Source organism: Choristoneura fumiferana, chromosome 18 (genome assembly GCF_025370935.1).
Source record: "Choristoneura fumiferana chromosome 18, NRCan_CFum_1, whole genome shotgun sequence".
NCBI classification, from domain to species: Eukaryota; Metazoa; Arthropoda; class Insecta; order Lepidoptera; family Tortricidae; genus Choristoneura; species Choristoneura fumiferana.
In genome coordinates this window covers 9,593,958-9,616,761 of record NC_133489.1, presented here as the reverse complement: position 1 = coordinate 9,616,761, position 22,804 = coordinate 9,593,958, and the positions used below count along the sequence as shown (strand labels likewise).

Here is a 22,804-nt window from a genome sequence, read left to right as displayed (position 1 = left end):
TCTCAGCAATTTCATACCGCTAATACTTATTCTACCCTATAAATTCACGTCACCATAAATAAAAATTTCATCGTACTCGGTGATAGGTGAAAAATTAAAAAAAAAGTCATAACTCCGAAAATACGAAAAATCGCGGAACATACATGGGGCTGATTCAGATAGCCCTCTAGGTCCTCTATCTCCCGGCTTTAGTATATCACTACTTCTTGGGACACCCTGTATACTTAAATAAATACAAACATCCAAGACTCAAGTAACCATTTATATTAGCATCAAAGTATAAGTATTAGCAAAAAATGATCGGTTCTGGCACTTCGCCGGCCGCTGCCGTGGCACGCTCGCTTCACTCGCTCGGCTCGCGCACTGAGGGTCGCAGGTCTATCTAACACTCCTCCTCGCTTTGCTCGTCGTCGTATCTAACCAGACCTGCCTTAGTAGAATAGGTAGGTATAAGCATCGAATGAAGAAACTGATCTATTTATTAGGTGACAGATCTATTATTTTGGTGATCGAATTTTGATGATCAAACTATAATTTAGGATACAGGTTTACATTAATCTGATGACTCATAGTTAGAGACAGATTTGATTAACATTGATGACAAATATATTTCTTAGGGATACTTAGATATAATAATACGGTATTTGACAACTCCTGATTTTGCCATATCTTAATATGATCAGATTTATCGTTGCAAACGAGCGACGAGCGACTGCATGTGGCCGCACCTTTTAGCCTGTCCGAATGAAAGGAAAAAATACGGTGACAAGAACGTGACAAGTCAGTTGAATTGACAGACAAGACAAGTGACATCTAACACTTGCTTGGTTGCTGATTTTTATATTATTTTTATAAATAAAAGTAGCTCCCGCGCTGCGTAAGTGCTCAAGCGATTACTATTGCAGATCACTGTATAAGTCCATGCTTGCTTTATGATAAATAATATTTGAATATTTAGCAAGAACCCGCGAAAGTACAATTTTTTTTTATCATTTTGTGTAAACGTATTTCATGTAGCCGGTGATAAACACAACGATTCATTATAATAATTTTTATGCGTAGTGTGTTCCGAGAAAAAATAATGGATAACGAATTTGTTGATATATCCACGAGTTTGCGACTGCAACTCGGTTATGGTATAGGGCACGTATTGAACGACGTTTGTGCCAGTTTGTGGTTTACATACTTTTTAGTTTTCTTTCATTTAGTTCTGGAGTTCAGTGCATCCCAAGCTGGTAAATTAATGTTAATAGGACAAATTGTAGATGCTCTATCTACTCCATTCGTGGGTTATTGTTCTGATCGTACAGACAATATTGTCAGCCTAAGATATGGCAGGAGGAAGCTTTGGCACTTATTTGGTGGGTGGATATTTGTTATCTTATTATATTAGCTGAAATGTAACATGCTGTGATTAATTAATCTATGTCTAAACTAAGAATAACACTTCATCACATTTTAATTATTTTTATTTGTGTACCTAATTTCTGATATCCTGTTATTATTTTTCTAGGGACGGCATGTGTCTTGGGATCATTCCCATTTATATTCTCAGAATGCATTGGATGCGCCTTGTCCCACAAATGGGCGCAGATGTTCTATTTTGCTGCTTTCATTATGATATTCCAAATTGGATGGGCAGCGGTCCAAATTTCGCATCTGAGTTTGATTCCGGAACTCGCTGACAATGATCACACCCGGACACATCTTACTGCAGTTAGGTACCGTAGCACTTTGAATGATTATGAATGTTGCCCTGTTAGATAGAAAGACTTTTGAAAAGTGATTTGGCTCTATGTTAATTTAATACACTAGCAGAAAAACATGACGCTTGGAGATGTAACATGAAAAATAACTATTTTCTTTTAAATTTCAGATATGGATTTACAGTGTTTTCTAATTTATTTGTGTACATAATTACATGGGTCGTGTTACATGTGACTGGAGAGTGTGATAAACAGGTAAGAAATTTTAGTTGTTTGTTAAATTTGTCTGTAAAATTAAAATTGGATCAAAGTTTTAGAGAAATCTTAAATTATTATCACCAGAAAGAAAATTTGTAATTTTTTTATTGTAAACAGACCAAACTTTTTTTTAAAATGTCTAAGAAATAATCTGTTGCAGCAAGTGGGCCCTGGAGATGCATGGAAGTTTAGGCACATAGTATACATAGTGATGGGAGTAGGCCTTGTAGCCTCCATAGTGTTCCACTTGAGTGTACGAGAGAAGAATTCATATCAATGCCAGGAGCAGTTGATGGAGCATGGCAATCAGACTCATTGCAGTTTCTTTCGAAGGCCTATTATGTATCAGGTACATAACTAAATAATATAATTTATTTTATTTTAATTATCACTTGCCCCACAAGACCTTATGCATTCAATGATTATCTTATATTTGGGAATGAAATATTGAACCTAAAACTAAGAAAATCCCAAGAAGAATCTAAATTCAAAATATAGATAGTGCCACAAAAGTTGAAGTTAATGATTTCACACAGCTACAACAGGTTGTGTAATGATATGACAGCAGGATTTTGACATTTACTCAGTCATTTATTTCTTTCCCCTTTTGTGCAATCAGTTATTTTTGTAGCGGTGTGTGTAATCATTCACTTTAACTCTCGTGGCACTATCTACACCAATGATGTTTTGTCCTTTGACGTGATTATTAGTCTGGACAAGATATTTATTTACACACATTATTTACTAAAATGTTATTCTAGCCCTAAGACCTAATTCTTAATAGTTCCTCATTTAACTCAAGCCCTTGTTAATAGCAAAACCCTTATTAATATTATTAGATAGGTATTTTACTTATTTACAATACTATCGAATGACTCATTATATATTTTAGAAATAGTGGTTTACAATTATATAAGTATCTGGGTGGTATCTGGTCTGGTATGCTACAAAATATAGGTAGAGTCATTCACGATGATGTGTGCCGTGGTTCTTATTACAATGTCATTAAAGTCTAGTTTTGACAAAATCACGCGTGTTTGTGGATGGCACTAGGTATAGTATAATAAAGTAAGCGGGACAAATTGAGTAGAATATTTTACTTGATTTTTAGGCCTAGATCTCTCCTGCAGGTGCTATACAGGGTGTCCCAGAAGTACCACGTCACAGTGACACCAGAGGTAGGCCAGCTCAAGAGTAACCTAACCAACCTAACATGACCCCAGTAAAAGTTGCACGGTTTTCGAGTTATTACCGAAATAAAGATTTTTGGGAATACTCCCCTTTGTCTTGACATTTTTAGTACCAGCATCGACTTGGAAAGCTTTTAATAACAGTTTTTTATGTGTATCGAATCGTGAATAGTTACTTCAGAAGTGCAGTGTGTTATTTTGTCAGTAACTACCGTAAAATGCTGAAAAAACCTTTATTAATCTTGATTTAAGTTGTCTCAAAAATAATAATTTCAACTTTAACCATCTGCCATGAAAAAAAATTACTAGAAACGAAACAAACAAATAACGCCAATAAATTAGACATGTTATGCAGATTCAGAAATGGTATGACACATGTATCTTACTCCAAGAACATTAGACATTCTTATCACTTTAGCGAAGCCCTATCGAACCAACTTAAAACTGGAACTCCGAAAGCAGTCCCTGCTAAGTGGTACAAAAATGCTGTGTATAGCGATAGCTCATCTATTATCTGATACAATTATTTTGCCAAATGCACGAAGGTTAAATATTAATATTTGTCTCCCTTTTCAAGGCTAGGACCGGATCCTAAAGAACCGGATATAATCTAACCAAAAAAAAGTTGGAAAATCCCCAACTTTCTCACTTCAAAGTTCAATATTTCAAAAGCGGCTGAAACGATTTTGATAGAATATGTCTTAGAACCATGGCTAGAAAACCTGCTTTCAAATAATATCCATCCTTTCAGTCCACAATATTTCATTGAAATAAATCGGGTTTTAGAATATTTTTAATAGGCTTACGTTTGTCCTCAATCTCACTTGATGTAAGGCGAAGATGAGGCCTAAGATGGTACACGTTTGCCTAGAAGGTGTCTGTTCACTTTGACCTTAAAGATGTCCAGATTATAGCGTTAACCAAATAATATTATCTAACGTTTTAAACTTTCGTGATTTTCATTCATATTCATAACCAACGGGACTTATCACGCTTACACACACGAGTAATATTTACCTCGACGTTTCGGCAACATTACAATGGCCGTGGTCACGAGTAGACTGAAGTGTGGGGTGTCAAGTCTGCTAGCAGCGCGAGTCCTTCGAACTACCCTGTATTTTTGCAGTGTGGAGGAGGAGGAACTGAATGAACACACATTTCTAGTATAAACGTAGCTAGCTATCATAAGGTCGCGGGTGAGCAAAGTAGGTGATTGTTTCAGTTCATTAATATGAACCTCGGCAAAGTAACGCCTGATTCAATAAATTAGTAGGTAATGTAACATGTTTTTACTTAACACTGACGGCTTGCGGCATCAGCAAAGTGATAAGAATGCCTAATTTTATTTAAGTAAGATACATGTGTCATACCATTTCTGAATCTGCATAACATGTCTAATTTATTGGCGTTATTTGTTTGTTTCGTTTCTAGTATTTTTTTTTCATGGCAGATGGTTAAAGTTGAAATTATTATTTTTGAGACAACTTAAATCAAGATTAATAAAGGTTTTTTCAGCATTTTACGGTAGTTACTGACAAAATAACACACTGCACTTCTGAAGTAACTATTCACGATTCGATACACATAAAAAACTGTTATTAAAAGCTTTCCAAGTCGATGCTGGTATTAAAAATGTCAAGACAAAGGGGAGTATCCCCAAAAATCTTTATTTCGGTAATAACTCGAAAACCGTGCAACTTTTACTGGGGTCATGTTAGGTTGGTTAGGTTCCTCTTGAGCTGGCCTACCTCTGGTGTCACTGTGACGTGGTACTTCTGGGACACCTGTATATAGTGTATGCTGTAGTATCACATGGCCGATCTTCATGTCATTTACTATGGTAGTGTTATACACGCAATTTTTTTTTCATATCATACCTATTATTATGTTAATGGTTTTTTAGATGGCCAAGTTTCAGGACAGTCAAGCATTTTGATAATTTACAATGTTTGCTTGATGCTTAGGGCCTATGCACACATGCATTTTTAGGCGCAGACAGCACGCGCGTTTTAAGCACCGAAAATTTTCAAGAGCTAATACTTTTGTACCTCAATCTCGTTTGAAATGCGTTAACTGCGTGTCCTCTGCGCCTAACAAATACGTCGTGTACATAGGCCCTTAAGTCATGTGTCTGTATAATTGCCTATATCCGAACCCCTTGAAGTAACCTTCCTTCATTGACACTAATATTTCAGGTAGCAGGCATATACATGAGCACGAGGTTAGTGGCGAACGTAGCTCAAGTACTAATTCCCCTGTACCTTCACTTGACTCTGGGCCTGGCAGCCCGTGCATTGGCAGTGGTGCCTCTCGCCATGTATTTAGGCAGTCTCGCAGCAGCCGGAGTTCAGAGACTGGCCCCAAGGGCCATAACTCGGAAGATGCATTATGCCTTCGGAACTGCATGTGCTATGACTGGTTTCGTATGGATCCATTTGGAGTTTGACGACAATTACAAGACATATTATATTTACGTCGTTGCGGTTTTGATAGGTAAGATTGTATTGTGAACTTAGCTTATGAATACCTACTGCAGTGGGTTTGTGACAGTGCACTGTCACAAAATCGTCATGCAAAAACTCACCCTCCTAAAATGTGCATTTAATTATTTTAATTAGATCGTTAGTTTGCTATAAAAAACCAAAAATTTGTTTTTATGTTTGTTTGCCAACTTCATCACGTCTAAACTGCTGAACCGATTTAGATGAAATTCAGTATACAGATATTTAGAGTTCCGGGAAAGAACATACGATAGATTTATCCCGGAAAATTGCATAGTTCCCGCGGGAAGCGATAACTGAATTCTACGCGGATGGAGTCGCGGGTAACGGCTAGTATAGAATAAAGATATTTTGATTTTTGCGGGCGACGTGTTTTGTACCTAAGTACATGTAATTTCAGGTTTTGGTGCAGCCATCATGCTGGTCACGAGTCTGGCGTTGACGGCGGACCTGGTGGGGTCGCAGACGGAGGCCTCGGCCTTCGTCTATGGACTCATGAGCTTCACGGACAAGCTGGCGTGCGGCTTCGCCATTGTTATTATTCAGACCTTGTAAGTTCAAATTATGCATGTGCACAGTAATTAATTTGGTTTTTCTTCGTAGTAGCTTAGTGGTTTGCCATAAAGCCTCTCAGGGGGAGAATCGAGGGATTTGTGGTTTCGAATCTTGGCTCGAGATTTTTGGATTTTATATTACATTACATTTGAAATTTACGATGAAGGAATAACCTGTTAATCAATTGAACGGTACATCGGTAACTGATCAAATAAACCAAACTATTTTAAGAAACAGCAGTCCGTTTCTGGGAATCCGCATGGGAATGACGGGCCAAGCTTTTTTTTTACATGAAACTGAACGTGATTGACCCCAATCTCACCTGATGTTAAGTGCAGATGAGGCCAAAGGTGTATGTATCTCACTGCTTTCTCTTTCTGGTCTAAGATCCGAACTTAAATCGACCTTCGCCAGTTTGATAATAAAATGAAAAGTATTTTATACTTAATAAATGTAGTATTTTAGAAAATATATAAGAAATGGGTTTGCTAAAAAAATCCTGGACAGGCTTTTTTTAAATTATTAAATAAAAAGATTTTTAATTAATATGTTAATATCGTATGTCTTTTGGTATTATAGTATCTTATAGCTAATAAATATTTTAAAAGTAGGCATATTAGTCTAATAGGGTAAGAAAATTAATAAAATCAGGGGAAAAATTCGTGTAGTTTCGAAAATTGGTACAGTTACACCTTGCGGTATCCAAATGAACATACTAAAAGTCCTCAAGGGTGAGGGCTGTGCTGATGGTGTAGGGGGGGGGTTCCTCATATCTCGACGAACGAATAGCATTATGCTTCCTTTCAGTTTCCTTAAACTTTCTATATAAAATTCCCTACAAATTTGGTCACATTAATTTTTGCTCTACAATCAATACTTTAGGATGTTTAAGTTAACAAGGAGATAAACAACAGACAATTTAAGAAACGATTAACGAAGCAGGTTTTCAAATATTGTTTAAAAATAGAAAAAGAAAATTATTTCATCTTTGTTTTGTTACTCATAGTTTTCCACATCCACATTATCGTCTTCTCCTTCTATGACATCTACAGGTACACCGTTTGTACATGAGCTCAAGCAGCCAAAACATTCCATACGTATAGGGATAAGGCCACCTTTGTATATTTTTTACCCAGCTGCGAAGAAGGAGGGTTATGTGTTTGACGCGTATGTATGTATGTCTATTCCTACGTCCTTTCGTAACTACTTAACGGTAACCAACGCCCATAAACATCTGCAATACCCCTGGTGTTGCAAATGTTTATGGGCGGTGGTGATCTCTTACCATCAGCAGACCCACTTGCTCGTTTGCCATCCAGTAGAAGTAAAAAAAAATAAACCTATCGAATGGGGTATATATAAATGAAAGCTAATATTTAGCCCATTCTAAATATATATATATATATATATATATATATATATCCGTTTTAATATACCATTTTCACAGAAAAGTGCGAAATAAAACAATAAATTTAAAAAATCAAAAAACCCGACTGCCTTAAAAAAATACTAAAAAGAAGAAAACAAGTCTAGTGGGCTAGAAAATCGGGACCCATTTAAATCGTGACGCTCAAAAATGTTTACCTAATGGGTCCCGACTGTTGAACTTTAAGTTAGCTACTTAACAAAGTTTTAGCCCAATAGACTTGTTTTCTTCTTTTTAGTATTTTTAAGGCTTTTTTTGATTTTTTATTTAAGATAAAGTATTCTTAATCCTGATATTTTATTTATACTCGTATTGCTATCTAATAGTTACTTGGACTTATTATTATTAAAATTATTACTACAATAGCAATATATTAAAATTTGTTTCACCATCTATGCAAACAATTTACACTAAGTCATTTACCTACTGATATGTAAATGTTGGCTTATTTATCAATACATTACATTCAAAACTGGTTACAGACTTAGTCATGCTGCTCGTATTACTCATGTGTCATGTACAGTCATTTCTATTATTTATTTGTTTTATGTATTACTGATCTTTTATCGCAGCTTAGCGCGCGTAAACCAGTAGATCTAGCATTTGAAGTGAAATACCGGTATTTCGGAAGAAATCTCGTGGGAATTTCCAAAAATTACATCGTGGATTTCATTAACGTTGCAAACACCCGTGGAAAATTTTGAAATTGTGCTATTTTATCCAGATTTTCTGGATATCGGGATAAATTAGCTTTATATACTATTAGTGGACCCAGCAGACGTTGTCCTGCTCGAAAAAACACTACATTTAAATTATGATAACATACAAACAACAGAGTACCATCTAGCGGGTCCAATTGCGTTTCCACCAACGTTGTTTTGCCATATCAATTTTATAGTCTATCAATAAAGTTCATTTGTATTTGTATTTATGTGAATATTTTTCTACCCAAATATAAAATAAGTAACTTTATGTAAGTGTTTGAAGACGTGGTCTATAACTGTTACGAAACATATGAACATTTTGTGTGGGAAAATGTTTTTTACTTTTATTTGAATTTTTCGAGAATTTTCCTATGTTTTAATAGTTATACTGCTGGGACGGACACAAATACAACTAATCAAAAATCATGAAAATCGGTCCAGCCGTTCTCGGGTTATATAAGTGTTTTAACAAACCCGACTTTGTTTTATATTTATTAAAATTCCAGACGTACTTTTGTTTACAGCGCGGAAAGTGCAGCCAAGAGCTATTATCGCTTCGCATTGTCTTGGGTGTGCGGCGGCGCGACCCTTACCGGCCTGTTTTTGACTCTACTCTTGCCTAAATTTACGACCGATTTGATTGCTGTAGTTAATGATGGTACGTTTAATCACTTTATTAATTATTACATCGATCGTTAAGCATTCTTATAGATTACCTACTAGATTTTGCCCGAGACTCCGTCTGCAGCAAATTCGTTTACCTATTGCTATCCCGCGGGAACTATAAAATTTTCCGGGATATAGACTATCCTATGTCCTTCCCAGGGTCTCCACCTAGCTCCATACCAAATGTCATCTAAATCGGTTAAGCGGTTCAAGTGTGAAAGAAACGGTAACAGACAACAGTTTACTTTCACATTTATTGATAATTATTAATAAGGATAAAGTCATATAAAATTATTATTTACTATGACAGGTTCTTTGGTGGTCTAGAAATCCAACTTTAGATAATATAAAAGGGTCAGTTTACATCAAACAGTGAACACGACGAGACGTGATGCGACGCTGCATTTTTAACCGACTTCAAAAAAGAGAGAATACGTCGGTTTTATATATATAAAAAAAAGTTTATTGCAAATATGTACTTTAAATTTTGATAAGATGGTTTTATCAATTCTTTTTTCTTTAAGATGTGGCAGAAAACGTCTCGGAAGATTCAGCGACGGCACCATTAGAATGAAAAATATAAATTAAAATAGTGACAAGACATAGCACAATTTTCGAGTTAAGTTTGAATAGTTGTGAGCAGTACATTATATATGTATACCTAACTACACCTTGTAAGTAAGATCTAAAAGTATACAGCCCAAGCAAGTCTTTAGAAGGTCAAAACGAAATTTGTGAGAGAAAATATTTTTTTTACAATATGTCGAGTATTGACGGTTGAATTCAAAACAGACGACAAAAGTAGGTATGGCAGATCTCTTGTGCGGCTGCGCGAAATATATTTTCATATTCTGGCGTCAGGTGGCGCGGTTGTAGTGTTTCTACAAGTCTTCGCCCAGCAGTGCGACATAATAAATATAGGCTAATAACAAGAGCGTATCGGACACGCCCGAAATAGTGTTCCGTAGCCATTAAGAAGAAATTAAGTAATATTTTTCTAAGGATTTCGTATTTATAGTTTTCCTTGTAAATTTGATATACTTACTGCCATCCTGTTTTTTTTTTTAAATTTCCACCCACCGGTTTAGATTTTAGAGGGGGGGGAGGGGGCGCTGATTTTAATGAAAATTTGCACTTTTTGCAAACAAATTACTGAATCGAAAAATCGTTTTAGCATTGAAAAAATTCAGGATGGTAGTAAGTATATCAAATTTATAAGGGAAACTATAACAGTTAAGTTTTCTTGAGAATTATTAGTAGTTTAAGAATAAATAGCAGCCTAAGGTATAAAATATACCTAAACTTGGAATATTCCGTACAAAATACGAAATCCTTAGAAAAATATACTTAATTGTTTCGTAATGGCTACGGAACCCTATTTTGGGTGTGTCCGACACGCTCTTGGCCGGGTTTTTTCATAAAGTTCTGACCTTATTAATTACGTATTTTATAAATAATCTCATCTTAATATGTGATATTATATCCTATTTGACAATTATAATAGTGTCTACGGATAGGAAATGATTTAGCTTTTATCTGTTCTATCAATGTACAGGTTTACGTACCTAAAGAGCTCTCAATATTCATTGTTGCTAAGTAAGTATTACGTGAAATTGTACCTATTATAATTGACTAAAATATTACATGAATGTATGTATTTATCAGCACTGTTATATTAAAGCTAAATATATAAGATTACCTAAGTTATTCATTTGTAACTTACATAAATTATTTAAACATTTAGGGTTATAGAAAATAAACTTACCTACATAAGTATATTTTGTTATTGCCTGACCCGACACATTCCGTAAAGTACTTATCAGTCATAGTTCTGTTGTAAATATTATTAATGTGTTTATAAATAAATAAAACATTTTTTTTTTTTTAAATATAAATGTTTTGGTTCCTTCATGCAAAAGTTTTTGGTAAGGGGCTACCCGAGGTTTTCATCGATTTTTGACAAGTTTTGAATCTATCTCCTACTTTTGCACTCCAGATAGAATTATAAGTCAAACGGCTACCGGTTCTTCAATCTATAATCTCCATTTTTCTCTACCGGATTTTGAAAAAAAAAAACTGCGTTTTGTATCTCTATTGACTTGAAAGATCTAACATATACGAAACATACCTACATATATTATTTATTTGGGTTAGTCTTTGACGTCTCTAAAAACGTGTCGAGGGTTTTCATTTGAAACTAATTAACACATAAGTTATGGCCAGAGAACCAGTTTTTTTGTCCTAGGTTTTTTGGCCTAAAATTGTTCAACTTTGATACCAGATATCTCAAAGACAATTAATTTTGAAGTAAATATGGGATACTATATTGATTATAGCCATTGTTAATATTATAACAAGCTACAAAAAACATTAGAAAACTAAAGAATTCAGATCGAAGGTCATTGGGGCATGGAATCCCCTTAATAACAAGAATCCTTTGCTTCGCTTTTTTATGGCTGTACTAGCTTTTGCCCGCGGCTTCGCCCGTTCCCTCGTTCCCGCCTGTTCCCTCGGGAACTGTGCATTTTCCGGGATAAAAAGTAGCCAGTGTCACTCTCTGGCCCACAAACTATCTCTTTGCCAAAAATCACGTCGATCCGTCGCTCCGTTTCGACATGAAAGACGGACAAACACACAAACATATAAACACACAAACACACTTTCGCAGTTATAATATTAGTATGGATGTGTTATCTTTATTAATAAATTAATTGACGCAAGTTTTACATAGATACACCACAACTTACTAAGTGAAGTTATAATAATATAATACAGCTTGACCATTTTTAGTGAGATGGGGCCACGGTGCGGAATTTAATTGGGAAAAATTCTAACACTGGGAAGTAAAAAGATACTTACGTTATTCGTGGTAACAAATCTGATCGTCATATCGTGGAGGCCTACATTCACGAACGACGTGCTCATTCATCATGTTCGACGCCTGTTCACGGCGGAATATGCGCTTGTTTACGCCGAATCGACCTTTAGAGTTTACTGCTGAGAATCGTGAACGCTTCGCTTTCCAGACCACAGGCGGTGGATCCTTTTGATTGTGCTATACGTACGAGCTACCGCTACCTTCATACAAAATTTCAAGCTTCCTTCAGATAAGATAAAAGTTAATAGCACAGATTTAGTTGTATGGGTATGTCTCCTTTGCCTGTATCCAAAGCATGAATTGTTAAAAATATTGGCTGACACAGCAGCGGGCTACTACGAAACTCGAAGTTCTTGTAGTGCGGCCCCTCTGACACATACTATTTAATAAGAGAGCGAGAGGGACGGTATAATACGAACTTCGAGTTTCGTAGTAGCCCAGCTGATGAGCATACGTAACGTAGCTATACAGTCTGACAGACATACGTATGTTTTACCATTATTATACGCAAATGCATAATATGCATAGTACTACTTAGAGCTATAGGTAGTAATAGGTATGTTGGATGACTATATTCGTAACTTAAAAGAAAGGTAAACAAAACAGTTTAGTTCAAAACACTTTTATTGAAAAAACTATAACACATCATTATACGAAAAATTAGAGATGAAAAGTGTTTTTATTTTAATGCTGCTGCAAATCGTTAAAAAAATACACTAATCCGATAACTTTCATGACAACAAAGCTTTACAGCATTCGCGATAATTAAAAAAAATAATCTTCCATACTTAATAAAGGTGTCAAGTAAAGTTCACTTCACGTAACCACAGAATATATAATAGTACTGACGTAACTTCACTTCTGTGAGTAGCACCACTTGTATTATTACTTATTCTGCGGTAGCACTAGCAAGCAGCAGGGCTACTACGAAACCCGAAACTCGAAGTTAGTGTCGTGCGGTCCCTCTGGCACTTATACTATTTAATATGAGAGCGAGAGGGACGGTACGATACGAACTTCGAGTTTCGAGTTTCGGAGTAGGCCTTCAGTTGTGTATGTGGGTGACTAGTGCCTGTCTGTCTGTCTCTCTCTCTCTCTAACTGACTGCTGTGTGCTGTGACTTGGTTGGTTTGGTTTGTAAAAGGGTTAAGTAAGGGTTGTCATTGTCATATCATGTTGTGATTGTGAATGCCAATGTCATGTAGGTGAGAGTATTGATCCATCCAGCTAAGCTAGACAGCCGCAGTAGTTTTACTTACAGCATTTCAATTCAAAGAAAGCGGCTAGCTGTCACAGGGGAGGAGTAGATCTCAACATTGTCGTACATTATTATCAGGTAAGACCAAATTAAAATTAAATTTATATTTTAATGCTACAACTTTTTGTATGTTACTTGCGACGCCGGTAACATTAATTTTCCTATTGTTTCAGGACAGAAAAATGGCTTCTGAAAGACTAATCCCGTTGGAATCCAATCCGGAGGTAATGAATAAATTTCTTCAAAAGTTAGGCGTTCCAGATAAATGGACCATGGTTGATGTAATGGGGTTGGACTCCGAGATGTTGTCGTGGGTGCCGCGCCCCGTACTGGCTGTGATGCTGCTGTTCCCGATATCAGAATCATACGAGCAACACAAAAAGCAAGAAGAGAATGATATTTTGTCCAAAGGACAAGAAGTTTCTAGTGATATTTTTTATATGAAGCAGAATTTAAGCAATGCATGTGGAACAATTGCTCTTGTACATAGTGTTGCTAACAACACTGACAAGATTAAACTGACTGAGGGTGTCATGTTTCAATTCCTGCAAGATGCCAATGGACTGGATTCCGCTGCTCGTGGAAAATTGTTGGAAGCAACTGAGGGCATTATAAATGCCCACAAGGAGCTTGCACAGGAGGGGCAGACTAACACTCCCAGTGCTGAAGATCCTGTCAATCATCACTTCATTACTTTTGTGCAGAAGGATGGAGCTTTATATGAATTAGATGGGCGTAAACCATTTCCTATTAACCATGGCTCAACCACACCTGATTCTTTGTTAGAAGATGCTGCCAAAGTGTGCAAGGAATTCATGTTGCGTGATCCCAATGAAGTACGCTTCACTGTAGTTGCCTTTACTGCTGCTGACTGAAAATTTAGATCTCAACTTTTTATAAACCTACCTGAAATTTAAGATGGTAGGTCATTTTCAAGCTCTGTGCTTCTAATGTTAAGCTTAAAAAGTATTCTTGTAATAGATTTAATATAAGTGCAATGCAAAGCAAGCTTTTGTGATACCAATTAAATATTTATGTATAAATGAGTTTTTATTTATTATGCACAAAACATCACATATGTTAACTGTAGGTAAACTATATAATCAAAGGTACCATCAGCCAAATATGTGGTCTACCACCCTAAAGTTGACAATCATTTGCATGTCATAAAACAATAAGGCCATAGACGTGTCTGTCAACCTGAAAGTTCATTAATTTGATAGGAACTTGTTTAGAAATTGATAGACCACTTATTTGGCTGATGGTACATAGCATATAAGATAAGATAATAACTAATAAAGTAAGTAAAACCAATTTTCCAAACTAAAAACGAGATCTAATTTTGTACTATTGTGATAATTCTTATATAAAAATTATATTTGTGAGGTATATTAAAATACCCCACTTTTAAAGGTTAAAATTAGGAATGAAATTTTTTAATGGTAGTTTATTACTGTATTAATGTAAGGGTGTTCAATAAAGTGATCCAATTTAAATGGTGAAGCTAGGAGCCGGGAGTTTTATATTGATTGTATAATGATAACATGGTTTCTTATTTATTGCCAAGTGCATCTCTTTCATATCACTGTGGCCAAGAAACAAATGCATTCAATAATATATCCCCTTCACAGACCTTAGCTGTTTTATATTTGGGTGGGAAAAGTGCAACCCAAAATTGCCGCAACGGTTTGATATATCAACAAACAAAACAACATAAATGACAAATTTGTAGATCTGGAATGAATGACAATAATGCATATTTATTATGGGGATGTACTTTAACTACCCCTGCTAATTGCTATATTCTGCAGTAGGTGTTTGTTAATTACTATCCTAGTAACCCCTTTTTGGTTCTAGTTAGTCCAGTCCAGTAGATAAAATGGTGGGCACTATTATCACTTTTCTGTTATTTAAAATTAATAAAATGCATACCTACTAAAATATTTTTGCATCAAAATACATTCATACCTGAACACATGACTGCCAAGTACAAAAAATTGTTACAACAGCCCAATTGCCCTACCTACCTACCTATACCTAGTACCTATTAGCAATTTTGTATTGAAATTAACTAATACTATTTGCTTGTAATTTGTTATGCAATTGGGCCAATGTTGTGCTTCTAACATATAAAAGGAAATATTGTAGTTGATGGTTGAAAGGCATTACCTATCTAAGCAAATTTTTTCTGAGATATTGTGTTATGTTACTTGTTCAAAATCAGTGAATTTTCCTGTTGTTTGAGCTATGTTTCAAATTTTTCAAACAAATGTTGCTTGGATAATTTAGCTTTTCAACTGCCGCAATAATTCTCAGGTGTAAAAATGAACAGGCTCACATTCATATAAATATTTACTCCATATCACAAAAGTTTGTCTTGTATTGCATTTATATCACAACAATAAATTACAAGAATACTCATAGCTCAACATTTTAGGCACAATTTGACCATCCCTGCCAAAGTATTTTTTTTTTTTAATGAAATTAATTTTAATAAAATTTAATTTAGGTTGAAGAAATATTTTATAGTAGGGGTGATCATTTCATTGTACGTTTGTATGAACTTTTCATTTTCAATCAGTAGCAGCAAAGGCAACAACAGTGAAGCGAACTTCATCAGGGTCACGGGCCATGAACTCTTTGCATAGTTTAGCAGCATCTTCCAACATAGAATCAGGTGTAGTTGGTCCATGATTTACAGGAAAAGCTTTACTTCCATCCAATTCATATAAAGCCCCATCCTTGTGTACAAAAGTGATGAAGTGATGATTGACAGGGTCTTCAGCACGAGGAGTGTTAGTCTGTCCTTCTAGAGCAAGCTCTTTGTGGGCATTTATTATACCCTCATTTATTTCCAACAACTTTCCACGAGCTGCAGCATCCAGGTCTTTGGCCTCATCCAGAAATCTCTTCATGACACCATCAGCCAGTTCAACTCTGTCAGTGTTGTTAGCAACACTATGTACCATAGCGACGGTTCCGCAAGTGTTGCTTACATATTGTTTCATGTAAAACAAATTATTAGAAATTTCTTGACCTTTCGACAAAATCTCTTGTTCCTGCTGCTTTTTGTGCTGCTCGTACGCCTCTGATACCGGGAACAACAATATCACGGCCAGCACTGGCCGCGGCACCCATGCAAGCAATTCCGAGTCCAAGCCCATAACATCAACTATCGACCATTTGTTTGATACGCCTAACTTTTGGAGAAATTTGTTCATAACCTCTGGGTTCGATTCCAACGGGATTAGTTTTTCAGAAGCCATTTTTTTCTGAAACATTAAAATTACAAGTTACCGGCATCGAAAGTTTAAATGTAACAATCAAAAATGTAACAATTCTTATTGATTTCTACCCATGCATGAGTAAAGAACCTTACCTTCTCTACTATATCAGTAATTTGAACTTATTATTACTGGGAAAACTCGATGTATAATATTTTTTAACATAAACTATAAATAAATGGTGAGTGAAGTTATAAAAAAGGTACTCTGTTCCTACATAGGTACTTGTACTCTTTGGTACTCTGTCTGTGCACCTCACCACACCACACTCACAGTCACAGTACACCACTAGCAAAGAGTATTAGTACCAATATAGAAAAAGAGTGGCAACTCTATGGTCAAATTTGCATGTATGGTAACAAGCGCTATCTTGTAGCTAGCTGAAGAACTAAATCTGACATAACACACGTACATGCACGCACACAACAAGCTTAACGTCTATAAAGCCCAGTTTAGACCTGTAAGAAAATTGCGCAAGTTACATTACATCGCGAGGCCGGTCAGCAAACGAGTTTATGGTGGTCACTTCACTTGATCACCCAAGCGGAGCAATGTAATACAACTTTAAGAAAACAGCAAAAAGCCAGATACACGCTGGGTTCATCCGCGAAAGCCAGACAGCCCGACATACAGCGTTAAGATGGCGTGGCAGACCTACCAGCGCTCCACGAGTCCACGGTTGACACATTTGTCAATTTTGTGCTATCATTTTGGCGCCAGAGGCGCTGGCATGTACGTGAAAATGTGACGTTCTTAAGTGTGCCCCCACTGACCACTAGAATAGAATCAAAGAATATTAGTACCTATAGAGAATAATAGAATAGAGAGTAGATAGAATAGACAGACAATCATATCTGTCACTGTCAGTCAGTTCAATTCACGGTAATCTCGACTCCATGGAATGTAGGACTACTACGACATTCTAAAATCGAAGCTCGTATCGTACCGTCCCGCTGACGCTCATATTATTTTATACGAGAGTGAGAGCGACGGTACGATCAGAACTTCGAATTTCGTAGTAGCCCTACAGCTCCGGTATCTGTAGCCGGGCTACTACGAAACTCGAAACTCGAAGTTCGAGTCGTGCGGTCTCTCTGACACTTATGCTATTTAATACGAGAGCGAGAGAGACGGTACGATACGAACTTCGAGTTTCGTAGTAGCCCTGCAGGGCTCAGGGGCAGGGCAGCAGGGCTACTCCGAAACTCGAAACTCGAAGTTCGTGTCGTGCGGTCCCTCTCGCTCTCGTATTAAACAGTATAAGTGTCAGAGGGACCGCTCGACCCGAACTTCGAGTTTCGAGTTTCGGAGTAGGTAGCCAGGGGTCGAAGTTCGTGTCGTACGGTCCCTCTCGCTCTCATATTAAATAGTATAAATAAGTGTCGGAGGGCTACTACGAAACTCGAAGTTCGTGTCGTGCGGTTCCTCTAACACTTATACTATTTAATATGAGAGCGAGAGGAATGGTACGATACGAACTTCGAGTTTAGTTTCGTAGTAGCCCTGCTGCTGTACCGAATCCGCTTATCGACTTCTTTATTAACTCCGGTTCTTTCAGCCGATTATTAGTTTGTCTATAGCCGATCCGGCTCGGTTCGGTACCGAAGTACTGAAGTACCGATTCATCCTAATGACTCTTTTGTAAAGTCTGTGGGATTTACCCTCATCTCTAGCATGACAGTTAATTAAAAAAAAAAAAACATTTTTTTGGTTATGGTTTAGGTTTTACTTCCAATTCTCGTTACAGGCATTCGTATATATATATTTAATTTAATTCAAACCCACCAATTAAATTTGTTTTGTGTACATTCTTATCTCCTTCAATCGAGTATGGATAATTTAACATATCAATATTCATCTGGCAATGTAGTACAACAACAAACAAGTGCAAAATAATAAGTGATTGTAATGTAAGGATCACTGATTCTTTAAAAATGGCAATTTGCGAATTAAGAGCGGTGTTATTGAGTGTGTGCATTATAGAACTGGTATGTACGAATTAGACGTTACAATTTTATTCAAGGTGTTGAATGTTTATGAACGCTTAACGTAATTCTTCCTTTCAGATCGTTACTGTTCAGCGCCAAGTGTTCGACTTTTTGGGGTTCATGTGGTTACCCATTATCGCAAACTTTGTTAATATTTTACTAATTATATTTGGCTCATTTGGAGCTGTACAATATATCACACGGTACCTGGTAGTGGTAAGTAACTCTTTGGGCATGCAGTGACCCATTTTCGTATTTAACTAGGTAATATTTGATAACATTTGAGTTGTTGAAAGTGTTTGTGTGTAAGATATAGCGATTCCACTTACTGTAAACTTATTGACCTGTCTCTATTTGTAATGCAAAATCAGTAATACATAATTAATTAATTCTGAAATGAAATTGAAAGTTGTTTATTTCTTAGTTAGGTATTTCAATTTAAAAAGACTACATTGTAATGGAACTTACTGAATGCATTCTGCATCCTGCAGTGCTTAAGTGTTTGTTTTAATGCATCCAGTGTGATGAGACATTCTAAAGATTATTTAACCTCTGCTTTTAAATTATGTGGTATTTTTAACCCATAATGCAAAAAGAGGAGTGTTATAAGTTTGACAGCTATGTGTGTTTGTGTCTGTCTATGGCAACATAGCTCGTGAACGGGTGGACCGAATTGAATGTGTTTTTTAATTTGGAATCAGGTTTTCTAGCATATGTTCTTAGACATGTTATACCAAAATCTGATAGATTTCTAAAAAGCAATACAAAGATTAACAAGTTGACTGTTTTATTTTTCAGTATGCAATACGGAGTTTCTTGTGGCTGACATGGAATGTGTTTTTGATTTGCTACTATCTTAACCTTGGGACTTTGAACAGGGTAAAAATAAATTGCTCAAACAACTTTGGATAACAATATACTTATCAAGTTATACTTCAGTATAACTTACTTTATTAAGGAAAAATTAAAACTTAATATTCTTTTTTAGGAAAATGGTTTACTGTCGCTTTACACTGGGAGCATAAGTTGGTGGGAAGGTAATGGATGGGGTTGCCAGCCTGTTTGGAGTGAAGATGATGGACCTGGGTCATGGCGACCAACACGTGTAGATGGGTGTTTTCTCAAGTGGGATCATGTTGAACTTACACAGTCAGCAGTAGCTGCTTTCCTGGCAGTCACAGCCTTACCACTTTCCATACTTTTAGCACACCAATCATTTAAGAGAAGAAAGCCTGCATCAGGTAACAATAACAGTATTCATATCTTCGTATTATCTGTGGAAACCTTTAATTGGCTTTATTGTTACATGTTTTGTAATCCACCTGTATTAGTTAATTTAAGCTGTTGGTTTTCCAAATAAAATAAAAAATAAAATAACAGAGGACAACACTTGATGTGGGTTTTCTGAAAGGTGGAATATTTCTAGATGTATTGTGAGATTGTAGTCTTGCGTGGGATTGGCCCATTTAGTTATAAATAAGCCAATCCCAAATGTGACACAAAGTTATAAACTGAATACTAGGAATGATTATTTAAAAAAAAAAAAATACTAGCATCCTCATAATACTAGCACCAATTAGCCTGTTGCATAAACCCTCATTAAGGCAATTTTTTGTAATCAAGGTTTTTATATAAAATTATTTATTTGAATAATTTTATATTTACAGTTAAAGGAACCTTACCTCGACGGCCAGTATACACAATAGAACTAAGTCCCACAGAGAACAATATAAGTGAAAGTTCTCTGAAGCCGATGACGCCGCGGCGGGTTAAGCGCCGGTCTGGTTCGCGAGGGAACGGGTCGTCTGTGCGGAGATCTAGACGGTCCTATAGGAACAATGGATACTTAGCGTCCACTGCGTCACTGCCGCGCGAGCCGCGAACGTCGCGTCCGACCTCTGCTCATTCTTCGTACTCCAACTTTCATGCCGCGCGACCTGCGTCCTACCACGCAGCAGAAGCGGAAACCAACTCTCGCTCTCAAGACGTCTATGATCCGCCGCCACCCAGTGAATCTGTCACAATTACGACTAAACGATATGACACAGGGTCTCGCGGAGGTCCCAGCACAGGATATGACGTCGTAGGACCTTACAATCGTCCCCCTAAGGGATATGATACTACAAGAAATTACGAATCAAATCCTACTTATGGGAACGTGAAACAAGGGTATGATGCTTCTAATTATGATAGTAGGTCGGATATGGTGTCGCCTTGTGAGCCGCCGTACGGGGCTAATTCGTATGGGCGGGGAGGGGGTGGCTACGCGGGTGGCGAGGGGGGTTGGGAGGCTCCACCGCCGCCAGCGCCGCCCTACAGCGCCCACGCCACGCCGCAGGCTCCCGGCCCGCCCGCCTACCAACAAATAAACGACCCCTACAACATGATGTCTTAACCTGATATTGTATCTTATTATATGTGCCTTAATCCAGTGACAGTACCTACCTAGATCAAGTATTTGCGGTCAGCTTTATGTTTGAATAAAGAATGTTAAGTTTATTTAATGAAGCTCCAAATAGGCATGCTCATTTATTATAAGACTTCAGTGTTCTGATAGCAATCTCTTTTATTGTGATGTATGAAATACATTTACATTCCTTTTTACTATTAACTATAGGAATTACTGTTTGTTATAGGTACTTGCTCTGTTAAATGTATTGTTCTGTATGATTTTCCAAGTCGGTATGCGTATTAACCCTTTGACCGCCACGGTCGGTAAAACACGACAGCTGGAAAAAGTGCCATAGTGGCCATGTCGGCATTTCGTGGCGCATATGGAACGATTTTCAGATATTTTTTTTGTCCGTAGCGGTGAAAAGGTATCGCGACCAAAGTTGACTTTTCGGTTTAAAATTTTTGATCTTTAATTTGTTTTTATTAAGATAAGGAAAGTTCATCAAAAATTAATACCTACCGAATTATTAAAATTATGATTGTCTTTGTGAACGCTGGAAGCGAATTGGTAATTATTATTATTACAGCCTTGGCCAAAAGTATTAATACCCTATAAAAAATATAAATCCACAAAATATGTCCATCCAAATGGTATAAAACATTATATACACAATAAATGGCATGCTGGTTCGCAATAAAACAAAACGTGTACTTAATAAAAAAATTAAAACCCTTTTTTATCGGTTCTGGTTCGCTTACATCGATTTTGAAAACATACGCCATTAAAAAATAATTGTTTTTGATTCGTGCAAGGAAAAATGTATATTATCCTTTTAAAATTCCCAAAAAAAGACTTACGTTGTTGTGTATATACAGCCTTGGCCAAAAGTATTGACCACCTGTGATATTTGTACGCTTAACTTCTTCTTTTTTTTTTGGCATAATAAACATTTTTTTCTTGCACGAAGCAAAAACAATTATTTTTTACTTGCGCGTGTGTAAGCGAACCAGAACCTATAAAAAAAGGGTTTTACATTTTTTTCTCACAGGTTTTGTTTTATTGTGAACCATCATGCCATTTTTATTGGGTATAAAACTACGTATGTGTATTTACTAATAATTTGTAAATGTTATATATACATAATTTGAATGCACATATTTTGTGGTTTATGGGGTGCTAATACTTTGTGTTTGTACCTTTAACTTTTAAACATATCAATCTGTTAAGGTAATAATAATATCATTCTTATGGGTGCGGTTAAAGTACGACTTGTAATTGTCGCTACGGAATGAACGAAGACAAATTGACGACCTGATAACTCAACCCCTCATGTAATTGCTATAAGGGTTTCATTTCAATTATAAGGTCGTGCATCGTTCCATCTAGGTCGACAAATGCGTGCTCGTAACACTAACCGCAGACATTCCTATTTATACTTTTAGAGCAAAATCTACAACGATATTGCTGCCATGATACTCTCATAGCATTAGAATTACTTTTTACATTAGTACCTACTGAAAAAGACCATTCCATAAATCTTGCAATGTTCATAAATAATAAAATCCAGTGCCTTTTTTGTCTAAATCATAAGTTTCTTACTAAAACAATTTTTGCACAAAATCAGTGCAAATTAAGAATAGCACTCTAAGTATTACTTGTGTAATTTTATCACTAATTATCTTGCCAAGTGTATAACTTGTCCGTCCATATGAAATGATCAAGCAACTAATTATTAGATCTGAATAATTGTATTATGTATGTTCAAGTAAGTCGTCGGTATATTGAAATGTTTTTGCACATTCAAATGTGAATTAATATTTTACAAATGTGGTCCAATACTTAATAATATGAACTAGAAAAATGAGCTTTATTAGTTTTTAAGACAAAAAATAGTTCTAAGTTTTACTTTAAGGCAAACTTTTCAGGTAATTTTATACCAAATACACACACACTTACACAACGTAAAATGCTATTTTTTTTAACTAATACTTAGTC

The 22,804-nt window shown here is 36.2% G+C and overlaps 5 protein-coding genes across 5 annotated transcripts in view; 3 read left to right on the top strand and 2 right to left on the bottom strand.

The window, feature by feature from the left end:
* LOC141438029 (uncharacterized) overlaps positions 1 to 12,068 on the bottom strand; it is a 28,292-nt gene extending 16,224 nt beyond the window's left edge. The window contains exon 1 of the mRNA XM_074101666.1: positions 11,866 to 12,068. Within this exon, the coding sequence (XP_073957767.1) occupies positions 11,866 to 11,931 (66 nt within the window). The 5' untranslated portion in view covers positions 11,932 to 12,068. The remainder of the gene's footprint in view (positions 1 to 11,865) is intronic.
* On the top strand, positions 783 to 10,779 carry LOC141438034 (major facilitator superfamily domain-containing protein 12-like). The gene is made up of 8 exons (XM_074101672.1): positions 783 to 1,361; positions 1,514 to 1,721; positions 1,877 to 1,961; positions 2,125 to 2,313; positions 5,350 to 5,647; positions 6,056 to 6,206; positions 8,865 to 8,998; positions 9,531 to 10,779. The coding sequence occupies exons 1-8, from the start codon at positions 1,055 to 1,057 to the stop codon at positions 9,578 to 9,580; spliced, it is 1,422 nt and encodes a 473-aa protein (XP_073957773.1). The 5' UTR covers positions 783 to 1,054; the 3' UTR covers positions 9,581 to 10,779.
* Positions 12,069 to 13,012: 944 nt separating the features above from the next.
* Positions 13,013 to 14,185, top strand: LOC141437973 (ubiquitin carboxyl-terminal hydrolase isozyme L3-like). Its single transcript, XM_074101581.1, has 2 exons — positions 13,013 to 13,220; positions 13,316 to 14,185. The coding sequence occupies exon 2, from the start codon at positions 13,325 to 13,327 to the stop codon at positions 14,015 to 14,017; it is 693 nt and encodes a 230-aa protein (XP_073957682.1). The 5' UTR covers positions 13,013 to 13,220; positions 13,316 to 13,324; the 3' UTR covers positions 14,018 to 14,185.
* A 1,296-nt stretch (positions 14,186 to 15,481) lies between these two features.
* Positions 15,482 to 16,702, bottom strand: LOC141437975 (ubiquitin carboxyl-terminal hydrolase-like). Its single transcript, XM_074101582.1, has 2 exons — positions 16,522 to 16,702; positions 15,482 to 16,414 (listed from the first exon to the last, which is right to left on the bottom strand). The coding sequence occupies exon 2, from the start codon at positions 16,406 to 16,408 to the stop codon at positions 15,716 to 15,718; it is 693 nt and encodes a 230-aa protein (XP_073957683.1). The 5' UTR covers positions 16,409 to 16,414; positions 16,522 to 16,702; the 3' UTR covers positions 15,482 to 15,715.
* Positions 16,703 to 18,133: 1,431 nt separating this feature from the next.
* Positions 18,134 to 22,776, top strand: NKAIN (Sodium/potassium-transporting ATPase subunit beta-1-interacting protein). Its single transcript, XM_074101645.1, has 5 exons — positions 18,134 to 18,414; positions 18,493 to 18,630; positions 19,213 to 19,293; positions 19,403 to 19,655; positions 20,082 to 22,776. The coding sequence occupies exons 1-5, from the start codon at positions 18,361 to 18,363 to the stop codon at positions 20,807 to 20,809; spliced, it is 1,254 nt and encodes a 417-aa protein (XP_073957746.1). The 5' UTR covers positions 18,134 to 18,360; the 3' UTR covers positions 20,810 to 22,776.
* The last annotated feature ends 28 nt before the right edge of the window (positions 22,777 to 22,804 follow it).